This window comes from Lipotes vexillifer, unplaced genomic scaffold (assembly GCF_000442215.2).
Source record: "Lipotes vexillifer unplaced genomic scaffold, Lipotes_vexillifer_v1.1 scaffold149, whole genome shotgun sequence".
Taxonomy (NCBI): domain Eukaryota; kingdom Metazoa; phylum Chordata; class Mammalia; order Artiodactyla; family Lipotidae; genus Lipotes; species Lipotes vexillifer.
In genome coordinates this window covers 3,563,035-3,585,641 of record NW_006779962.1, presented here as the reverse complement: position 1 = coordinate 3,585,641, position 22,607 = coordinate 3,563,035, and the positions used below count along the sequence as shown (strand labels likewise).

The 22,607-nt window shown below is 58.5% G+C and overlaps 3 protein-coding genes across 3 annotated transcripts in view; 1 reads left to right on the top strand and 2 right to left on the bottom strand.

Annotated features, from left to right (window-relative positions):
* ABL1 (ABL proto-oncogene 1, non-receptor tyrosine kinase) overlaps positions 1-3,514 on the top strand; it is a 43,082-nt gene extending 39,568 nt beyond the window's left edge. Inside the window, exon 9 of the mRNA XM_007453139.1 lies at positions 1,809-3,514. Coding sequence (XP_007453201.1) covers positions 1,809-3,514 — 1,706 coding nt within the window. The remainder of the gene's footprint in view (positions 1-1,808) is intronic.
* Positions 3,515-11,548: 8,034 nt separating this feature from the next.
* Positions 11,549-11,957, bottom strand: QRFP (pyroglutamylated RFamide peptide). The gene is given in 2 exon segments (XM_007472156.1): positions 11,549-11,812; positions 11,814-11,957. Coding segments are annotated over 2 exon segments (408 nt in total).
* An 8,852-nt stretch (positions 11,958-20,809) lies between these two features.
* The window catches only part of FIBCD1 (fibrinogen C domain containing 1), a 31,244-nt gene continuing 29,446 nt past the window's right edge, over positions 20,810-22,607 (bottom strand). The window contains exons 6-7 of the mRNA XM_007453127.1: positions 21,688-21,867; positions 20,810-21,077 (exon numbers count right to left, since the gene is read on the bottom strand). Of these exons, the coding sequence (XP_007453189.1) occupies positions 20,818-21,077; positions 21,688-21,867 (440 nt within the window). The 3' untranslated portion in view covers positions 20,810-20,817. The remainder of the gene's footprint in view (positions 21,078-21,687; positions 21,868-22,607) is intronic.

Here is a 22,607-nt window from a genome sequence, read left to right as displayed (position 1 = left end):
TCTTCCCTAGACTAGCGAGGGCGGTGGGACTGGCAAAAAAGGGCTCTCAAGATGCTATCAGGGGTAACATTAGCAAACACTGATCCAGTGCTTCCTTGTGCCGGGCTTGACTCTAAGCGAGACGGTTCTGATTTAGCAGTTCCCCCAACAAAAAAAAAAAAGAAAAAGAAAAAATACAGAAGCCTCGGTTCTACAGCAGACCAACTGAACGGAGGTGTCTGAGGCGGGCCCGGCCTCTGGGTGATGCCCTGCTGGGTCACACGCTGGGTGAATGGGAAGGGGCGGGACAAAGCTGGAATCTGTAGACCCCGTGATTCCCAATTTTTCTCATCATGTACCCATATTAATTTTAAAAAGTTGAGGGTGGGAGGGAGGGAGACACAAGAGGGAAGAGAGATGGGGACATATGTATATGTGTAACTGATTCACTTTGTTATAAAGCAGAAACTAACACACCATTGTAAAGCAATTATACCCCAATAAAGATGTTAAAAAAACAAAAGTTGAGTGTGCAGGTCTTATACATAGGTATGTGTATGTACTACTGCACAGACATGTATACTATAAAATACAGCAAAAATATACACTTGAAAGGTTTACATAAGAAATGAACCTAAATTCGAGTGCCTTCTTGGCGCGCCCTCGGACCGTCTAGCTCACCCCGCTTTGATAGCATGTAGACTATCCAAAATCTGGCCCCTACGTCCTTCTGTTAGTGGTACTGATTTCAGGTCGTGGAACGGTATGGGGAGGAGAGGCTGCTATGAAAACTTGCAGCTTATTAAAAGCCCACTGATAAGCAATCGTGTTCATTTCTGCCCATCAGTATTCATCTGAGGGGTATTTTGATACGTAATCTCATGGTGAGCCAGGAGTGTCAGTTAGCTGTCAGCCCTGCAATGTGCATAATTCATTAGAATTTCACTTTCTTCACCTTCTCCCGCTGGATGAAGGTTTGGGGAGGTCCTTGGCTTCCCCTGATTCAGAAGCCCTGTGTGTGCCGACCCCCCACACGCCCCCCCCCCCCCCGCCGCCACTACCTCAGCGTTGAGTTACAGGGCGCTGACGGCAACCGTGCTCGAGCCGCCCTCTCGGAGGGAGAGTTCTGTCATTCACTCGCGGGGAGCTTGACAACAGCAGAAAGATTTCTTAGGAGCTGTTATTTAAAGAATGCCCATTTAAAACTTTTAAAAGGTCACCCATCTTGTGTCCCAAGCATAATGGCCCACTGTCGCTGCACCGTGTGGTATGTGGCCCCTTCCCCCCTGAGCGTCCTCGTGGGAGCCTCAGGTGGCTGACTGGTCTGAGAGGCACAGGTTCTGACCCTGGGCTTGGCCTTGTCGTGCGTTTTACTCTCCAGATAGTGGTGTTGAGGGGCCTCTGCTACTTTAAAGGAAACCGGCAAAGAGATGAGGGGGCTGGGGGTGTCCCCGCTTTTTGCTGTGCTGTCTTCAAGGGGAGAGACCTAAGCTTTTCCTAATCATAATACCAACAACAGTGACAACAGTTACTGAGAAATTGCGTGCCAAGAGCCGTGATTGCTCCACGTTCGTTATCGCATTACCTCCTCACAGCAGCGCTGTGAATAGGTTTAATGTCCTCCGTGTTATAGATGAGAAAGCCGGGGATGAGCAGAGAGAACTAACTCGCCCAGGTGGCTGGCAGCGGGACCGCACGCAGGCCTATCAGAGCCCAGTGCCCAGACCCGTGGCTGCTCTGTAGGAACAGGCCGGCCGATCCAGGCAGGCTCCCCGCTCACTCAGTCGCCTTCGGCCTGGAGTCATTAAGCTCTTCCCCATGTGTTTCAGATCCTCTGGACCACGAGCCTGCCGTGTCTCCATTGCTCCCTCGAAAAGAACGAGGTCCTCAGGATGGCGGCCTAAATGAAGACGAGCGCCTTCTCCCCAAGGACAAGAAGACCAACTTGTTCAGTGCCTTGATCAAGAAGAAAAAGAAAACAGCCCCGACCCCTCCCAAGCGCAGCAGCTCCTTCCGGGAGATGGACGGCCAGCCGGAGCGCAAGGGGGCCCCGGAGGAGGAAGGCCGAGACATGAGCAACGGGGCGCCCGCGCCCGCGGACACAGCCGAGCCAGCCAAGTCCCTGAAGCCCAGCAGCGGGGCTGGCGTCCCCAATGGAGCCTTCCGGGAGTCAGGGGGGACAGGCTTCCGGTCTCCCCACCTGTGGAAAAAGTCCAGCACGCTGACCAGCAGCCGCCTGGCAGCCAGCGAGGGGGAGAGCGGCGGCAGCTCCAGCAAGCGCTTCCTGCGGTCCTGTTCCGCCTCCTGCGTGCCCCACGGGGCCAAGGACGCCGAGTGGCGGTCGGTCACGCTGCCTCGGGATCTGCAGTCCACGGGAAGACAGTTTGACTCGTCCACGTTTGGAGGGCACAAGAGTGAGAAGCCAGCTCTGCCTCGGAAGCGGGCAAGTGAGAGCAGGTCTGACCAGGTGAGCAGAGGCACAGGCACTCCCCCACCCAGGCTGGCAAAGAAGGCCGAGGAGGCAGCCGACGAGGTCCTCAAAGACACGGCCGAGTCCAGCCCGGGCTCCAGCCCTCCCAGCCTGACCCCAAAACTCCTCCGTAGGCAGGTTGTGGTCGCGCCTTCCTCCGGCCTCCCCCACAAGGACGAGGCTGGGAAGTCCAGTGCCTTGGGGACGCCTGCTGAGCCGGTGCCCCCCACCGGCAGGGCAGGGCCAGGTGCTTCTGGAGGGGCCAGCAAGGCCCCTGCCGAGGAGTCCAGAGTGAGGAGGCACAAGCCCTCCTCCGAGTCCCCAGGGAGAGACAAGGGGAGACTGTCCAAGCTCAAACCCGCCCCGCCGCCCCCTCCTCCAGCCTCCGTGGGGAAAGCCGGGAAGGCCTCCCAGAGCCCGAGCCAGGAAGCAGCCGGGGAGACGGGTGCCAGTGGGAAAGCAAAACCCATGGCTCTGGTTGTGGATGCCGTGAACAGTGACGCTGCCAAACCCGGCCAGCTGGGAGAGGGCGTCAAAAAGCCCGCGCTCCCGTCCATGCCAAAGCCCCAGTCGTCCGCCAAGCCAGCGGGGACCCCGACCAGCCCAGCCCCTGCTCCCTCCGCGCTGCCGTCAGCATCCTCTGCCCTGGCAGGGGACCAGCCGTCCTCCACCGCCTTCATCCCTCTCATATCGACCCGCGTGTCTCTTCGGAAAACCCGCCAGCCTCCGGAGCGGATTGCCAGTGGTGCCATCACCAAGGGCATGGTCCTGGACGGCACCGAGGCCCTGTGCCTGGCCATCTCCAAGAACTCTGAGCAGATGGCCAGCCACAGCGCCGTGCTGGAAGCCGGCAAAAACCTCTACACCTTCTGTGTGAGCTACGTGGACTCCATCCAGCAAATGAGGAACAAATTCGCCTTCCGCGAGGCCATCAACAAACTGGAGAATAATCTTCGGGAGCTTCAGATCTGCCCGGCGACAGCAGGGAGTGGCCCGGCGGCCACCCAGGACTTCAGCAAACTCCTCAGCTCCGTGAAAGAGATCAGTGACATCGTACAGAGGTAGCAGAAGCCGGGCGTCGGGAGCCTGCAGCGCGTGAGGGCTCCCCCGTGCCCGTGACGGTGGCTGAGACAGGACCAGCGAGCTGGGACCTTGGCCCAGGAGCTCTGCGCCGGGCAGGGCTGAGGCCGCCGTGGAGTGCAGCCCTACTACCTATGTCATGGCCCCGCTGTTCTCCTGCACTTGCCTTCTCCTCAGCCCGGGCTCCCTGAGCCATCTGTCCGAGTTCTATCTGTGGAGTTCCTGCTCTGTGGAGTTCCTGCTCTGTGGACTGCACGGCAGCCTCTTTCCCACATCGTGCTTCAAAACTGAGCTCTTGGAGGCAGGTGGGAAGGCGGATGAGCACTTCCTTTTCATCTGTCTTTCTGGAGGACCTCCCCTGGCTATGCCTTCACCTCCATTTCACCCCAAGAACGAGTACCCTGCATGGGAGCTGTGTCACCAAGGCCTTGGGAACGGTCACCTCCGCTCACCCTGCGCAGAGAGGTTGTGCACTCATCTTCCTCGTGCCTCCTGTGCCGAAGACACGTTTCCAGAACTGCATCTTGGGAAGTGCTGCCAGCTGGCCACCCTCCCCTCCACTGCTGCCGCGGGCTGGTGCCCTCACCATTTCCTCACGTGAAGGACAGCTCTTGATTTGGGGGGTAAAACAGGGTGCTAAAACCAACCAGCCTCCGGGTCCCGGGACAGGTGGGGAAGCCGAGGAGGCCCGTGATGTGGGAGAGGCTCCTTGTCACCCGCTCTCTCCGTGTCCTTAGAGCCCAGTTCCCGGCTCTCTTGTGACATGCACTGCTAATCCTGGATAGAAAGCTTGAGTCTTAAGGGTAGCAGGGTCGCTGGTCAGCGTACGGGGGCTCCAGAGGCGGGAGGGGTGGCGGTGGGTGAGCAGCTGCTGCCGAGATAGCCCAGGGCTGGGCCGGTCTGCGGTGAGCGCAGGGTTACCTTCCCTCCGAATTTCCAGGTGCCCTGAAGAGGCGCTTGGTCTCGCTTTTTCCGATTGACCTCTTTCCGCTCTGTTGTCCTCCTCTAAGGCAAAGTAGATGCTTGCAGGGCTCTTTCCCGGGTGACAAGCCAGTGTTCAGCTTTCTGGAGTTCTTGAAGCCTTTCAGAACTCGGCCCTCAGCACAGCTGCCTCCGATACATAAGGAAGGTGGTTGTTTGGGGGCCTCTTTCCCTGGTGACAAGCCAGTGTTCAGCTTTCTGGAGTTCTTGAAGCCTTTCAGAACTCGGCCCTCAGCACAGCTGCCTCCGATACATAAGGAGCTGCCATTGGGCGCCGGTGCACGCAGAGGAGGAAAGGGACTGGAGCACCAAAGCCCAGCCAGCGTTGGCTGCACCCTGACGGGCACATGTCTTATTTAATTACCACGAGCAACACTTAACCTAATGTTTCGGTTGGGCTCATCGGGGATGAAGAAAATCACAAACAAATGAACCCCCAGAAAGGGTCCCAGAGAGCAGCGTAATCTCCCCCTGGCTGTCCAGGACCAGGCTCGTAGGGCAGGAGCCCAGTGTCCTTGACCTTGACCTAGAGCGGCTGCTGAAGAGCAGGCCGACGGGCACCTGTCTGGGCCTTGCCGCGCTCAGGAGCGCCCCCTGGAGAAACCAGGAGGAAACCACCTTCCGCTCCCCAGGCCTCCTAGGGCCCGTGACCTGCACGGGCCCGATTTTTACGCCCACCGCCTAAATTTGTATTTTATTTCTCTGGTAGAGGTGGTGTCCTCTGAGTCGTTTTACGCTGTTTCCACAGCACGTCACCTCTTTGCCCCTCAGACTGCTGTGCTACACAGACCGAGGGAGGTGCCAGAACACCGCCAGTGGCCTTGCAGACAAAGCAAGACAGCCCACCCAGGTTCCCTCCACTGCCTGTTTCTGCGAGGTACTGGTCTCTTCTTGCTCACATGATGTGCCACTATATTTTGCATTTATACTTTGGTATTACACTCTTTTTATAGACTTGCTCTTTTATAAATGATGTGTAAATAGTTTTCCACCGTCCTCCCTTCCGGAATGCCTATGGTGTCTTTTTTTTTTTTTTTTTTTTTTCCAGTCCAATACATTTTGTTTCTGTATGTGACTCTGTTTTTTGAATCCACGTCTCTCCTCCGTAGTATTTTTTAAATAAATGTTTACAACACTAGCACGTGGGCAGGTTGCTTTGGTCTGCAGTTCCTCCCTGTTGTTCAGAGCCGTGGCGTGCGTGTGGGCAGGGAAGGAGTCAGGCTTTCCTGAAGGGGCCCGGGTCTCCGTGTTGGGTCTTAACAGAACAGAACGATCCCGCGTCGGCCGTCCTGTCCTCATCTCAGCCCCTTCCTGTGCCCTTGACACCTACCTGCCAGCAGCCTGGCTCTTGGCGGCGGCACTGAGAGTGGGCTGTGCCACCTGTCAGGCCGTCACGGTGTCGTTGAAATGGGGGAAGGAGGTCACGTCCCGGATTTCTCTCTGGCCTGAAAGGGTTAATGCCTCCCCAAGTGCATTTTTTCTCTTTACATTTGAGCTCACTTTCAGCCACTGTCATCAGCCCCCAAAGCACCCCCTCGCTTGTGTTCCACGCACCGGGCATCTTATTTCTTTGTGTGGATGAGGAAGAAAAGGGTGTGCTGGCCCCGGCCGGGCTGTGACCTCTCCCAAGGGGACTGTCGAGGAGGGTGCTGACGAGTCCTCGTCTTGGTCTCCATTTAACGCCAGCTGGCAGCTTGGGAAGCGGAAGTGGGGGGGAGTGAGTAGCACCCTCTGATAACGGGACTTATTAAGCCAGCAGCCTTGTCAGAGGATACAGATCCTGTCCACCAAAGCCCGTTGAAGAGCACGGTTCCGTGAAGCCTCTTCCTCTCGGAGACCTCGGCAGCGGGCTGTGCTGCACATCAGGCGGTGCGCTCAAGCCGGAGCTGCAGACGGCCCCCGGGACCCATATCTTCCCTCGTCTCACAGACGCAGGACCCAGGCCCAGGCCGCAGAGTCTGTTAGTGGCTGAACCATCACTTGACACCAGACCTCCTGAGTCCAGGGCTCGCTCTTCCCTTGAGCGACAGCTCACAATCTGAAAGAGGGCATAGAGCGATTATGTTGACAGCCACACTGACGTGGACCCTTCACGGAATCCTCACAGCAGCCTCTTAGGGTGCGCTGTCCCGTTTTCCCCACGCTCTATGACTGGAGTTTACTTGCCCAGCCATAGCTCACACGTGGTGAGGCCGGGACGCAGCCTCGTATACACGCTAGCCACCTTGGCGCCTGTTCCGGTGTGAAATAAGGGTCTTAGAAGACTCTTCCCCAAAGTGAGAATCTTCCATGAATGTCACCCGAGCCCAAGAAACTTACTTGGGTCTAGCCATTCTAGGACAGTGGTCCTTAACCTTTTTTTAGGTCAGAGAAACCCTTGAGGACCAAACGAGGACTGCGGATTTAGCCCCAGGAAGACGTACCCGTGTGCGCACACAACGGTGTTCAGAGGATTCTGAGTCCCGCCCTCAAGGTCCAGAACCAAGGAGTGAGTACCCGAGGGCCAAGCCCCCCGAAGGTGGGCAGCCGCTGTTGATGGTACTACCGCAGAATACAAGCCTCGGGTGTCAAAGTTTTAAAAACAAAACACTTTTTGCTCTTTCTGACTACCGAATGTAAAACGGACGGCTGGTGGGAAGCAGCCGCATAGCACAGGGAGATCAGCTCGGTGCTCTGTGACCACCTAGAGGGGTGGGATGGGGAGGGTGGGAGGGAGGCTCAAGAGGGAGGAGAAACGGGGACATATGTATACGTACAGCTGATTCACTTTGTTAAAAAGCAGAAACTAACACACCATTGTAAAGCGATTATACTCCAATAAAGATGTTAAAAAATATATATACATAACAAGAAAAACGCCCAAACACTGAAGAACCCCAAACGGAAAACAACCCAAGGTCGTGAAGAGCAGGGAGGATAGGTACGTGCGGGGTGTTCACTCCGTGGAATGTCGCGGAGCAGTGGGGTGGGACAAACTCCCTCCACTTCACGGTGTGTCATGCCGGGCAGCCAGCCGCCAGGCTCTGGGGACAGGTGATGTCCTCTTGCTTAGTCTGGGTGGTGCTGGCTAATGGGTGGGTCACTCGGTGAAAACTCATCAGACTACACTTAGAATTGGGGCACGTTCTGGATGTGCGTTATATCGCGATGAAAGTTTTCTTAGAATTACAGCTCACACGTGAGTGCTTTTAGCTATTATAGACGCGCTCTGCATTACTACGCGGAACCCCCCCCCCTTTTTTTTTTTTTTTTTTAAATGAGGGAGGTTCTGTCGCTGTCTTCATTTAATGGGTGAGAAAGCTGGCCTCAGAGATGTTGAAGCAGCTTGCCCGAGGTCACACAGCACGTGCCAGCTTAACATCTGCTGTGCCAGACGAATTTGTTGATGGTCCAGATGGCCACAGCATGACTAGCGGAGACCTGGGCTCCAGGGCCAGGCTCCTCCCTTCATCATGGAAGAGAAGAATTCAGAATTACAGCTAATAGCCCAGCTTTTTGGGTGTCGGGGATATTTTATAGGCAGGGTTCCCCAACTGAGTGCTCTGGGGGATCGATTTCTAAATGTCATCTTGGTACAGAAGACATCAGGTGGGATGAGACTGCCCAACCACAGTATCCCCTGCCCGTGTCTGCCCTCCTTCCTGGTCGCCCACCATCTTGGGCGGGACCCCAGCTCCCTGCCTGGAGGGTGAAAGCCCCTTGCCTGGGTCGGGGTCTCCAGTGGAGTGTGTCGTGCGGCATCTTGGGCACCAGCGCCAAGTTAGGGCGAGGTGGCCTCTTGTTTACTACAGCAGTGCCCTGATGGCTTGCTGGCCACGCGAATCTCTTTTTTTCTTAGACATTTTTATTAACATTTCAAGCATACAAGAAAACATAGACAAATATTCGCCGGCCGTTTTAATAGCTAAATACCTTGAGATCCACACACCAAGATGAGGCCTTTTTTGTGTCTTGAATGTATAAGATGGGCGAATGCAAACAGCTCTCGGGTGCCTGGGCTGGAGGAGAGAGCACTGCCACGCCAGGTGGAGCGGACCTGGCGGCCCAGGGGAGCTCCATCTCCCCGCTTCCAAAATAAGTGTTTTCCGAAGAGCCTCACCTTCACTAACCTGGGGAGTAAACTTCCCCACCAAGCGAGGGTGTGGGGTGGCGCGAGAGGCCCCCAAACCTTGACAGAGACAGTAGGGTGGAGAGGGCTGGGGGCGGTAAAGAGGAAATTTAGCCAAATGTAGTGGGAGTGGATCTAACAGATCAATGCCCTCAACAGTTTGATTGCTCTGACTTCCAGGGTTATTGAGCTCAAATATACAAGCAACTGGAAAGAACAGCTTTGTTGTTGACTTTTGTTCAATGATGAAAGCCTAAAGACAGGATATCCTCTGCTTTGAAGGCTCTCCCCCTCCCCGCTTTACCTCAGATTTCTCCATCAAGGTTAATCTAATCCTACTAAATTAAAAAACAGCCAGTGTATACCCAGAGTGGCTGTAAACACATGCAGGAGTGTCTCCACCTTGGTGACCTCCGAGTTCTCACGATTAGTGACCACAGGGGCGGCTCCTTTTGTCCTAAGAGTAGAAGTTGGCGAGAGAACGTCAGCCACGGACCTTGCCACGGACCTTGCCACAGGGCGTCCCTCTGCCCTCGGCCTCTGGTCTGTTCTGTTACACCTGGACTTCCGTGAGCACGTTCTCTGGCTTCTTTGTGTGTATAAACGAGCTAAGGGATGGGGTGATCCAGGTTGCTGCCCCCGCACCGCCCTTAACAGAGTGGAAACGAGCACACGTTTGGCTGAGAGCCTGAGCTGGGACCGTACACTTCCTTCATCCGGCCACCCTGTATTGTACAGTCTCAGCACCAGGGCTGTGTCCTTCATGGACACACTGGGGCTCGTTTTCTTGAGATCTGCCTTCCGTGGCTTGAGGGCTGAGTGTTTGCCTCTTTCACCAACAGGCAAAGACCCACCCCTGTCTGTCACGTTGGCAGGAGGCATCCTGGATCATCCCTTCCTCGACAGTGGCAGAGGACAAAGAGTATGATGTGCCTCCCAGACTCAGTGTCACCGTCTGGCCCCTGTCACAGCGGCCCTGAGCCCCAGGGCCCGTTTACCAAGGCATCGGCGGCCCTTCCTAATTCAAGTCACCCTGGAAATTAGATCGAGGCTGTGCGCTGGAAGTTAAGTGCAGACGATGGGCAGAACCTCAGTTACATGTGAGAGCTTAGCAGTAAGGGAGCCTGGAAGTGGTGTTTTCCAGCCCACACTGCGGGAACCTGCACCAAAAGGGTGACGAGCGAGCCTCATCACGCGTCCCCATAAATCAGGTTGTCCATGGCAGAGGTGGAGTGGCGGGGGGGGGGGGGGGGCGGCGGAGCAGGGAGGAGTCCCAGGAGAAGGCGGCTCGCCTCAGCATAAGGTGATGTTCTGACTCCTGTTGTGTTCCTGTCCCATCTCTCCAGCCCATTTCTGCTCCCCAGTCAGCCCGCCTCTTGTGTGGCTCAGATCCGTCACCCCTTAGTGAAGCGGCTTTCAGGCTGTCGAGGACTGAGAGCTGCTACAGGGGAAAAAAGTCTCTAATAGAATGGAAAACACTGTGAAATGCTCCAAGGTGCCAAGCTGGGCCCTGCCTGGTGTGGTTCTAAAAGGCTCATAAAAATCTACCAATTAATTGTGACAGCTCGATGGAAAATTACTCAGTTGTGAACCAGGGGCAAGCAATAGCTCAAAAGGAGGAGGGGAGATGTTGCCATGGGAACATCAATACAGGTTCTCATCTCAGCAGTTGAAGCCAGCCTAGGAGTGAACAGCATCAGACTGCTGGATCTGACTCGGGATGGGATGCAGGACACACCAAAGCAGCGTTTGAAAGAGGTGCTCTGCCTCACGCCCGGGCTGCTGCCACTCCGGGCCCAGCGCCGGCTTCCCTCAGGGTAGAGAAATTGTTTTCAGAATGCTCCCTGCTTAGAGAAAACCAGGGAGAGGGCAATCTAGTGGGAGAGGAAAATGCACTCTGTGTGTGTTTCCCTATACTTTTGGCCATGGGTATTTTACCAACTGCCAACTAAGGGGATGCTGGGAGCAGTGTGTGGGTACATGCAACACGATTGCCATCTCCCCAAAGTTAAGGCACTTGCAGCTCAGGAAAGCGAAGTTCCTGGGGCACGGAGGACCTGTAAGCCAAGAGTCAGGCGGGCTTTCCATTACAGTTTTGCAGTTGTTACAACTTTTATTTCAAAAGATACAACACATTCATAGTCTGAACATTGGAAATGCAACCTCGCTACAGCAAAAATGTATTCCTTCCTCATTCATCTCCCACGGGACTCTTGGCTTTTGGTAAATGCTGCACCACCGAGAAGAGTTGTCAGAAGGGGATGGGCAGGTGGTTCCGAATGGCATCTCAACACCAGCGGGATGAGGTTTTCTTGCCAGGGGGATGTTGTGTTAATGGAATGGAGAACAAGATTTCTTTTTTCCATTGTCAACTTTCAGAACCATACTCTGTGCCCAGCGGAACGTGCTTGCTCACAGCTGCACTTTGGATGTCAACCACTGACGTCCCGATGGAGGCGGTCAAAACTTTGATGATCCCACTGTAATCGCTTAGTCCACCAACCTTCAACTCGGGGCCAGCACGGCCAGCTCTGCCTATTCGTATTCACGGCCCAACGGCATCCTCAGGCATCCTCGGCTCCGTGCCACCCCTGCCAGGGGACTGCTCAGAGCCAGCCCCGCAGCGGAGGGAGCTGAGACACAACAGTCCGCCAGGGAGCTACGCCAGCAGTGTTCTCTTCTTAACTGGGACTTGCTTTTGGTCACCTCCCTTTTGACACCATCCAGAATTTTGCTTCAGCAAAGTTGGAAATCAAAAGTAAGCACCCACCTAACCAAGCCCACTGCTATTATAATGCCTGTTATAATTCATTACACTAATGCCCACACCTTCTCAGCGTCTTGGTCTTTGAGGCTCAAGGAGAAGATGGGAATGGAAACGGCGGGGCGGCGGGGCACGGAGGAGCCCTTTCTGGGGTGCTCTGGCCCCTTCAGCCCCGGCCGAAGCGGAAGCTGAAGCCGCCTTTCTCCCTGCTGTAGCCGTTGAGCTCCTCTGCCAGGGTCCCTAACAGGCCACCAGCTTTCTCGCCGTCACCCAGAAGGAAGCCGGTGGCCTCACTGCCATCGTCCTGCTGCCTCGCAAGCCTCAGCGCGAAGCCGGCACACGCTCTACCCAACGTCGGTGGCTCCTTGGCCATGACGAGCAGGGCGTGTGGCTGTGGCGCTCTCGGCCACCCAGGGGAGCCCCAGGGGAAGTGGCGTCCCCTCCGCCGGGTCGGCCCAGCTCATTTCGCCTCCGATGCCGCCCACGGCGCCCACGGGCTCTTCTGTGTCCAGCACAGGAAAGCAGGCACCCAGCGGCAGGAAGAGGAGGTAGGGCAGCGAGTAAGCGCTCGTCATCTGGTCCAGGGGAGAGAGAGGAGGGTTACATGCTGCACTTCTGGGCCACAGCACACTTCCCAGGGCCCCAGGCAGCCATCAAAGGCGTAAGCTGGTGGCTCGGCTGAGCCCAGCTCGCAGGCAGCGAGAGGAAGTGTCACCCTGTCGGGGGACCAGGCCTTTGTTGTCTTAGCAGGCTCAGGAGCCTAGCGCGCCAATTAGGCTGGTTCTGCCTCTCCTGCAGTCTTTGACGGCCTTGGCACCTGAACACTCTTAACACCACTGCTGCTGGGATGGCTTACAGACAGCCCCGGGAGAGCCGGGCAAATCTGGGCTCATTCTTCCTGTATTATAATTACTGATTCTTGGGCCATATCATCTCAGAGCCGTGGGCTAGAAAATTAATAGCATCAATCCCTCTTAGTTTTCAACTTGATAATGAATGGGTCTGGTTAAGCTGTTTAGCCGGGACGCTCTGCTAATGTCTCCCTGACGTGGAAACGAGTTACTCCTGAAAGCAGGCCTAACTCGGACGTCCCCCTGGAGAGGAGTGGCCGCCGGTCCCTGCTGAGCACCACCTGTGTGCCAGGCTGTGAGCGAAACCTCCACGTGCACGGTTGCACTTTATCTTCACGATAAACCTTATTTTAAGCACGGTTATTCCCATTTTTTTCAGGCAAGAGCACTGTCAGAAAGGCTAAGAGACTGTGCCCAGGCCACACAGCTAGAAAGCGGGGGCTCTGGGATTCCTGATCCTAACGGCCAGGGCGCTTGTTGGCGTACCAGGCCTGCGGGCAGTGCTTTCCGCCCGTGCCTGATACCGTCCCTCCTACAGGAGGGCATCCCTTATCTCCATCTACAGAGGAGGGAGCAGTCTCAAAACAGGTGACAGTCCTGTAAGTGACAGAGCTGGGATGCTAGCCCAGGTCTAATTGGGCCTGATGCAGGAATTGCCGCTCTACCCCAAGGATGGCGGTCCATGCGGGATTTGAAACAGAAATAGAGCTTCCCCAAATGCCCCTCCCTTGGCAATAACTGCTCGTTCCCTTGCAAAGGAAGCCTTTTTGGTAACGACCACGGTGAGTCTATGCTGGCCGGTCCTCTGAGGAGTAGAACCGAGGCTAGAATAACGAGAGTGGGTTCTGGAGAGGATAGCGCAGACCCCCCCACCCCCACCAGAGCTCTTTCCAGAAATGGCTCCCTTGAAGACATTTCAAAGTGTACTCAGCCAGAAAGCTTAAAAAAAAAAAAATTCATAGAAGCAGCCCTCCTCTTCCCAAATCCAGTCCTCTTAAGCTTCCCTCATCCCCTGAGGCTGGAGCGACCTCTCACCTGCTTCAGAGAAGCCTCTTCTGCGGAGCCTGGATGGAGTGGGGGCTTTTCACACGGTGTTTCCTCCCCATAGAAAGCAATGCAGACAGCTTTTGGACCGGGTGGGATTCCATCTGGTGGATGAATCCACCTGGGAATGGCCTCTGGGTCTCAAGAACGGGGGCATCTTGATGCACAGAAGGAAGTGACACTTCTCCCGTTTGGGGGGACCACGGACCTCTTCAAGAACCTAGTAGAATCTTGGGACACTCAACACCGAAAATTGGGCCCCAGCGCAGATGGAAGACCAGGGGCCGAGCCCTGGAGGGCACCTGTGGCCAATCTCTGTGCTGCTCTGGGCTGCAAGATGAGGTGCTGGTCTCCACCTCTCTGGGCCTTCCCAGCCCGGTGGGTCCCCGTGGTTCCTACTGCCCATGCCCAGCTCCTGACCTGCAGGAGGGCCTGAGTGGGGCTTCTGCAGGGGATGGAGCGGCTGTACTCACCACGCTGTAGGCCTGCTCCCAGGAGGGCAGCTGGACCCTGGGCCGGGCTGGGCAGAGCTGCTCTGGGTTCCCTGCCCTGGAGGTGTGGCTCCCGGGTTCTCCCTGCTTTATATAGGCCCCCTGGGTGCACTTTTGTGGCGCGCTCTGATTGTTGCACATTCCTGACCCTGGGATTCCACTGGGGACCTGGTGGTGAAGGAGGGCGCAGTGTGGACCACACTGATAGAAGACCCAACACAAACAGGATGTGGTCTGACGAGAGGGCCAGACGGGGCTGCCCTTTGCCCAGAGGCCCGCCTTGTTCGGAGGAGTGCAGGCAGCATCCTTAACTATGAGTCACAGGCGTGGCCCTTGAGTACCCTTGGAAGAGGCGTCCGAGCCCACCCTGCAGAATCCTAACAGGGGTCTGCCTTTGTGGGGTCCGCCTTGCGCTCACTGCTCACGCACCCGCCGCCCAGCCAGCACCACCGCCGCCGTGGGCTCAGGAGGTCAGATGGCTGTGAAGCCAGCCCTGGCCTTTCACTCTGGTTCGGTGTGCAGTTGTGTTCGGTGCCATAGCTCATCCTCTCTGGAGCCTTATGAGGGGCATCCGGTGCCAAGAGCCTGAGCTGGGCAGTGGGAGAGGGCGCAGAGGGGGTTTGGCGAGCCCCTCTCTCAAGCCCATGGCCCCCGAACCACGGTAGGTTTGCGCCTTAGGAGGGAAGCTCAGTCTTCCCATCACCATAGCCCCAGGGCCTGGCTCGGTGCCTGCGGCCCACTTGGGAAAGGACAGACGGACCAGCGAGTGTTTTCAAAACTCATCTGCCTCTCTGATGTGAGTCATGGAGATGAGGCTGTTAACCCAGTGTGGGGTTCGTCAAGGGCTGGTGAAGGTCCTGGTCACGGAGGACACCAGCGTTTGTCATCTCCCCAGGTGAGCTTACGGGCCAGGATGGGGCGCATCACGAGTTGTCACCTGCACCGCACCCCCACAGTGGGCTTTGGGGCTGGAGGGGGCTGTGCTGTGCGCGCCGAGTCCCTGTGGGATCCACGCTGGTCCAGGCGTGGCCACGGCTGGGCATCCTGCTCACTCACGCCTCAGGGCGCGCACCCCCGACTGTTCACAGCAAAGTCTGCTGCATCCCTCCCCCTGCACCTGTGTGATCGCAGAGCGTCCCTGGAGTCTGCTCCGGGCACAGGGGGCTGTGCGGCTAAGCCAGGGTGCGGGTCCCGGCTGGGCAGAGCGCTCTGCGGAGTGTTCTCCAGCCACCAGCCAAGGGGCAGGGCCGGCACCCAAGACGGGGAAGCGCTGCCCATGGGTGCCCTGCTGACTGGTCCAGCCGCCCACAGACCCAGGAGTGCTCCTCCCCTGCCCATCCCCTCCTCCTGTCCCACCGCTGCTGGGAGACCAGCAGCAGACACCGAGAAGGCCCAGCGCTGCCCCAGCCTCTGCTTCTCGCCGGGCCTAGATCTTCCCTCCTCTGAGAGTGAGCAGGTGCTCGGTGAGGCCGCGGCCACCCTGCAGCTGTCTGGAGGGAGCTGCGCGGGCCAGGCCGGGGACTGAGCACAGAGCATTCCGTCTCCAGGGCCCCCATCCAGCTGGCCTGTCACCTTTGCCTGTGGGGTTGAGGCAGTGGAGGGACTGAGGGGTGGGAAATCACCCCCCACGGGAATAGACGGCCTCGGAGACCCTTCCCCGCCCCCAGTGCCCTAAGGGAGGGGCCGGAGTCTTTACGCCCTCATGGTGAGAGGGTGTGGAGACCGAGGCTCCCAAGTCAGAGCCCTGTCCTGTGCTCCCCTCTCCGGCCCCGTCTGCGGCAGGAATGAGGTCAGGAACGGGCAGAGAGCGTGGGCTGCCTTTGGACCCCTTGGGATGGGGTGGGGTGCACTCTGGCCTCCCTTGGCAAGGGTGAGGACTTTGAGAGCAGGTGAGGGCAGAGGGTGCACCCATGGGCCAACCGGAGCAGTTGCAGAGCCAGGGCTGCCTCTGAGGGGCTGGCATGCGCGTGCATGCACGTGTGCGCACATGTGCGCATGTGTGCACGTGAGATGGGAGGTGCGGTATCATTTTATCTCCCTGGTTAGTGTTGGTTTGTTGAGACACCGGGTGCTGGTTAACGATGGAGTGCAGCCTGCAGTGGGTCACCAACTCGCTGTGAGGCCTTGGGCCAGACGCTTGCCCTCTCTGTGCCTCAGTTCCCTCAGGTGTAAAATGAGAGGTCTTGGTTCCCAAGCTGCGCTCTGCGGAATTCCTCAGGGACGGCTGTGGAGAGTGGGGAGGGCAGAGGTGAGGTCGAGCCCCGAGGGCCACACACACCCCCAGGAGGAAAGCTCCACTTGGCTGTTGACACATTGGGCCCCAAGAAAATTCTGCTGTGAAAACCACCACTGGCCTGGCTCCCTTCAGGACGGGGGCCTGGGGCTCTGGGAAGTGGCCATAGAAGGTCCCATGTGTTGGGCATGGGTTGCCAAGACTGGGGGGGGCAAGACTGGGGGCGAGTATGACTCCTTGGCCCCAGGCCTCAAGTAGGGGCACCTGGAGCCAAGTCTGATGCCAGATTTGGTGCCAAGCTTCCCAACTCCAGGGGCTGCCAGGTGATCTCCAGAACTCCTGGCCCAAAAGATGGTTTGCAAGCGCACTTCACTGGATCTGGGAAAGATTCCGTGAACCGGGCCAGAGCAGCTTGGCTTGGTGGTGGCAGGAGAGGGACCTACCTGGGGTGGGGGGTGACCCCTGGGGAGTTGGGTGGCCACAATCACCTCAGTGACTTCCCATGGCCTGGCTCAGGGGTGTCACCCCCAGGCGTCCCTGGGGGCCTGATACAAGCCATCAGTGGGCAGGAGGGCACGCCTGTTGGTGAGAACACTTTCTGGAGGGGAGTAGTTAGTGCTGAGGATGGTCTGGGAGACCTCGGGCCGCACGGCAGAGACGTCTGTCTGCGCAGGCGGGCAGTGCAGATGCTCCAGCCACGGGTGCCCTCTTAGGTCGGCCCGAGGCAGGACGTGGGGCACATTCACTTCCCCTGGCCCTGCACCACGTCTCCAACACAGGCGCTCGATAAATATTGGATTTCATCACATAAACTCAGGAGATTGCTTTGTCCTTAAGCTTCAGATTGGTTTTATGAATAAACAGCCATCAGGGACTTTCTTAATAAAGAGTCTTGACTCCTCAGGACTCCAGCCCCGGCCACAAGAGAGACCCACAGGGACCGACTGTGACCCTGGGGACCGTGATGGGAAGCGGCCTCCCCTCCACCCACGCCGACCCCCGGGGCTGCTGGCCAGGTGTGGAGCGGGCTCTGCCCAAGGGTCTCGGGCAGCTCTTGGGGGGGCACTAAGCTGTCTGGGGGACACTGTTTCCCATGCAGAAATAACGGCTCTGGGGAGTCTGGGGAAATGGTGCAGGAGGCGTCTTGGAACGCTGGGGTGTCTGATCCACCCTGTGGGGCGCTAAGCGGGGTGGGGGGCAGAGGCCCAAGTCGGTCACCACGAGACTTTATTGGAGACAGGACCACACACACGATGAGTGCACACAGGCCGCACTAGCTGCCGAGCCTGCTCTGTCCATCGCAAGCTGCGCTGGCCTCTAGCTCCCTCCTAGCCCCGCCCCTCTTCCCACCGCAGGTCTTGTGTGGAGTCAGGCAGCCTGAGGGCACAGCAGGTCAGAGGCCGGTTCCCCACCCCCTGCCCCCCAGTCCCGCCGAGGTCCAACTTCAGCCCTCCGGGTTTGCCGAGTCCTGCCAGCTGCGTGGCCACTCAGGGTTTGGGGACGGTCATCTCCCTGCTAGCGGATGAAGGGACAGGCCCTGGGGAGGCCCCAGCACTCAGACCAAAGCCTCATGTCCTTGTCTGTACATCCTCTAATGTGTCCTCCGGTGGGCGTGTGTCTCCTTAAACCCCACGGGTCCGAGCCCTGCTCCCGTCCCCCCACCTCCGCCCTCCCCTTCTGCTGTAGCAAAGGCAGCTGGCAGTTCCTGTTGATGAACCCCACGAATCCTCCGAATCCTGGGTGACGGGGCTGCCACCTTCCAGGCCAGAGGCCTGAGTGGATGGAGGTGGGTGGCCGTGGGGGGCCCAGGAAGAGGTGGGCCCTGGGATATGGATATTGCTTCTGCCCCAAGGCAAACATTATACAACCTATTTACATGCGGCTGCAGGGGGAACATGCAATTTGAGACCTGCCCACAGCTCTGTCCTCATCTCCTGCTGACTTTGCTGAGGCCATCAGGATGGAAACCCAGCGTCCGTCCCTCCTCTGGACTCGGGGAGCAGAGGTGGCCAACTGGGTGGCGCCCCAGAGATGTATCCAAAGTTTGCGGGGCAAGGAATGCGGCCATTGGCTGATCCCACAGAACCTACCTGTGCTTGTGGAAAGGAACTTTCAGAAGCTTTGGGGGGATAAATGCACTGCCTGAGGATCCCAGTGTAGAGAGCACCCCTCCCCTGCTTGGCTCTCTCCTCATGGGAGAAGGAAGGAAGGGGGGGGGGTGGTCAGCCAGGTCACGTGGTACAACTGGGCCACAGGTACCCCACCATCAAGCCATCAACTCAGGCATTGTGGGTCAGGGTTCGGGTGCAGTGACCATGGGTCCTGGGTGACCTTTGCACCCATCTGTCATCACTCGGTCTCAGCAGAGCTGCCGCTCCCCCCGGCTTTCCCAGGGCCCCCTTCCTTCTGTGGTCACTCCCATCTCCAGTGATGGCCATTTGCGCTGAAATCACACTGTGACCTCCTCCAGGCCAGGGCCCAGGCCTGCCTCGCTCACCTCAGCCTCCTGGCCCAGGGACTGTTTGTGCCCCACCAGCCTGTGAAGGATGCCCTTTAGGAAAGGGGGTGCGCTGGCCTTACTGTCCTCACCACGACGGGCTTTGTGCCCATTAAGCCAGCATCTAGTCCAGCCGTGTCCCCAGTGGTGCCAGGCCTGGGCTGGGACCGGGGCTGGTGCTCTCCGGCGGGAAGGAACCAGTGTCTGCAGGTCGGCCAGACGCTCCTGAAAGACCCTCGCCCAGCCTCCCGCCAGGCCCAAGCGGTGGCACGTCTGTTCCTCGGCCAAGCCCTGGCACGAACGCCCCTGAGCTTCCTGATGTACACACACATCTGTGAATCCATTAACATCACGCTCACCAGGAGTGTGTTTGATGACAGATCAGAAAGCGCTTGGCACTTTCTAAACAGTGGCTGGCACTGTGAGGCTGGCAGCAGCGGCACGCCCCAGCCTGGAGCGGGAGGGAGGGGGGGAAAGGGGCTCCCGGGATGAGAACGCAGGGCCCATGCAGCCTCTGCTTCGTGGCTGGGGGCCCAGCGGCCCAGGTGGGCTGCTTCTCTTGGCTTCTAGAGGATGGGAAAGGAGCCAGCAGGGGATCTCTGGGGTCTTCGTACACACACCTCTGCCACATTGCCCCTACCTGCCCGCGCCTGTGTGCTCCTGCCACCGCCCTGGTGACACTGAGCTGTCATCACCTGTTCCTTGGCCGTCTCTGATGCCAGCTGAGGGCCAGGAGGGCAGGGATGGGGTCTCGTCCAGCAAACCTTGCAAAACGCCGACAGCCAGGTGGGGCCAGAGGGGACCGGCCAGGTCACGTGGCCAGCCAGTGGCGCTCGGGGCCTTTCCTGCTGCCCCTGGCTGACTCTGAATTATTATTATTGAAGCACAAAGCTTGGTGGGAGGGGAAGGGAGAGCTGAACCCCGCACTCCCCCACTTGGCTGCCTTCAGGTGTCCTGTATCGGAAGCCCGAGGAGGGCTTCCCCCCTGCCTGAGGAGGGGTCGCTGGGCTGCCCACCCTCTGCGTGGCTCTCCAGGCTGACCTCCTGGCCCCCTCGGGTCCCTTCAGACGGCAACGTGGAAAAGCAGCCCTGCTCGTCCAGGCCACTGGCCTTGGGAACCTGTGCTTCTTGTTGGGGGGAGCAGTAACAGTACATCGGGCGTTGAGAGGATTCAGTGAGAAATGTCTCTGAGTGCCTGGCGGGTACCTCAGGCTCCCCCACTTGCCCGGTGAGGCCCTCCCTGCCCCCAACTCCAGGTGGCAACACCCCCAGTCACCAGCAGGGGACGACCTCCCCACTGAGACAGCAGTGTCTGGGCTGACCCGGTAACAGCCACCTAACCCATCTGGGTCCAGCCTTCACCCTCCAGGCCTGCTCCTAGGAGGTCCTAGGGTCCCAGAGTCCCTGCCTGGAAATCGGAGGTGGGGTGGTACAAGCCCGGCCACAGCCCAGCCCAGCCCAGCCCAGCGGTGCAGGCCCCGCCCCTGCCTTCCACAGGCAGGGGAACGGGGTGGGGCGGGGCTCCAGCTGCCCCGGGGAGACAGGAGGCGGGTGGGCACAACAGCCAAGGGGACTGGGGACGTCCCAGGCCTGCAGAGACAGCGGGTTGGCTCGGGGGTGGGGAAGGGCTCCAGGGGACTGATCTCGGTCACCTTGGGGAGCGAGTTCCCGAAGGCAGCTGCACCCCAGCCTGGCCGAGGGGCATGGCGGGATGTGGCCACCCAGCCCATGGGCACAGGCAGCCCTTAGCACCAGCCACTCCCCAGTCCTTGGGAGAGAGGGCGGACCTCCAGGCACCAGAGGAACGAGGAGGGGTCCGGAGGGCCAGGGAGGCTGGCCTCAGACCTGACCCAGAAAGATCTGACCCTTCCCTCTGTCTGCTAAAAGGGCTCCAGGGATGCCATCTGCCCCTCCTCTGTGTGCCCATCACTCCAGGTGTCTGGGCTGGCAAAGTGGAAGGGCTGCCAGGAGCACGTGGCAGATTCCTGGCCCAGGGAAGGCAAACAGCCCAGGAGCCAAAGTCTGGGCAGGCAGAATTTGGGGTGGTCAAACTTGCCCGGCCCGCAGCAGCCGGGGCAAATTGGGGATGGGGACAGTGTGAAGGTGATGTGTGGCCTCACTTGTTCAGGGGGTGCTTAGTGTCGGGGTTGGCCTGGCCCACTCCATCGCGAGAGCGGGTCAGTCATATTCGGGCAGGCGGGCGGGCGTCTGAGCAGGAGCCGAGTTCGGGGTGGGCGTGGGGATGGCGAGGGGACGGGCGGGGGCGGAGACGGTGGTGGGCGGGGGCGGGCGGTGGGCGGGGGCGGACAGCGCGCCCGTCTAGCGGTCCTCACGGACCGGCCGGATCTTCATCTCGGAGAACTTGAGTGAGTACTGCCAGCCGGTCCAGGAGGACCACTCGACGCCGTCGGCGTAGGAGGCGTGCGCGCCGCGCAGGTACTGCCCGTTAAGGTTGGATGTGTGGCAGTTGCGGTACCACCAGGCGCCGCGGTAGAAGGCAGCGCAGTTGTTCTCCGAGTGGTCACTGTCTCGGTCCTTGGTGGTGAACCTCATGCCGCTGTGCTTCAGGAGGGAGTCCCCTGCGCAGGTGCACACACAGGTGTGTACTCACGGGGGCACAGGGGCGTGCATGCATCACAGCTTCCCGTACACAATGCAGTCCCCTGGACGTGCGTCCAGGATGTGCGCGTGCACACATGCAGACATGCGCGCCCCTCCATATGCACACTGGTGCACACATGTGTGTGCACACCTGCCCCACCGCCACGCTCGGTGTCCACGCAGCTCACAGGCACGCACGGTGCCGCCTTGGTGGTCCCTGAGGCTGTCCCTGCGTCTAGGCAGCCTCTCCGTCCTCCTAGCTTTGTCACACACTCCCTTTCCTTGCTTTCTTGCCTTGGCCTGAGAGGAGAGACACAGCCCAGAGGGGGTCTAGAGGCTCAGCAGAGCCCCGACTCCAGCTGTCCTGATTCCTGGCTCTGGGCTCACTTTGTTCATCTGCAAAATGGGTGATTTTGCAGGTGAGGCCCTGCAAGCTTCATGTAGCTGGTGTGAGGACCAGTGGGGACTGGGAGGTGGCAGTGAGAAGCCTTGATCCTGGCCGGGAAAGACCGCCTTTGTCCTCCCAGCTGGGGAGACTGCTAGGCTACCCTTGCCCTTCCCCATCCCCGCTGTAGCCTGGAGCCCCACCTGCAGTGCCCGAGTAGCCGGCCACAGTGAGCGGGTACCCATCTTCCTCGGGGTCCACGGAGAGCAAGCCCACGCCAAAGCTCCCATAGTGGGCGTACGCTGTGCCATTGTCAAAGTCCTCCAGGTCCACGTGTAACTCGTAGGCTGCCTGTGTGGTCAGGGCGTGGATCCTCCTGAGCCCTGGAACGGGGGAGAGAACGGTGGGAGAAGTTGGGGGGGGTGCCTAGGAAGTGACCTCCCCAGGGAGAACCAAGGAGAGACAAGAGTTAAGCTCACGTGGCTGGTGACAGAAAGGGACAACCGCCACCAAGTGTATGCTTCTTCCTACAGGCCTGTGTTTGGCAGGAAACAGGACTGACAGTTTTTCATGTTTCATGTTCTCTGTGCTCGCTTTAAGTCAGACTGTGCTTTCCAGATGTTTTTGGAAAGGCTGGTAGAAAGACTGCAGGAATCAGGAAGAGTCTGGAAACTCTTCTGGATTGGGGGTGATGCCCCCTTTATCTTCTCTGACACTCTGGGCTCCAGCCAGATGGGATCTGGTACTCACATGCACTTCCCTGGCCTCTGAGCCTTTGCACATGCTGTTCCCTCTGCCTGGGACACTTGGCCCTACTCCTCACCTGGCTACCTTCTGTTCATTTTCAGGTCTCACTTCCTCGGGAAGGCTGCCTGACCTCCTGTGGAGGTTGAGGACCTCTGCCAACCCAGGCGCCCCCATCGGTGTTTATCATTCTGGTCCTGGCCGCCTGTTTCCTTGTCAGGCTTCCCCCCACCCCGTGTGGAAGCTCCATGAGAGAGCAACACAACTGTCCCGCTCACTGTAGAACCCCAGCATCTGAGGGTGGGTCCAGCGCACAATAGGTGCTCAGTAAATGCTGGCTTCGTGGATGAGAGGCAGAAGACCATGCCCCTGTCTCTGG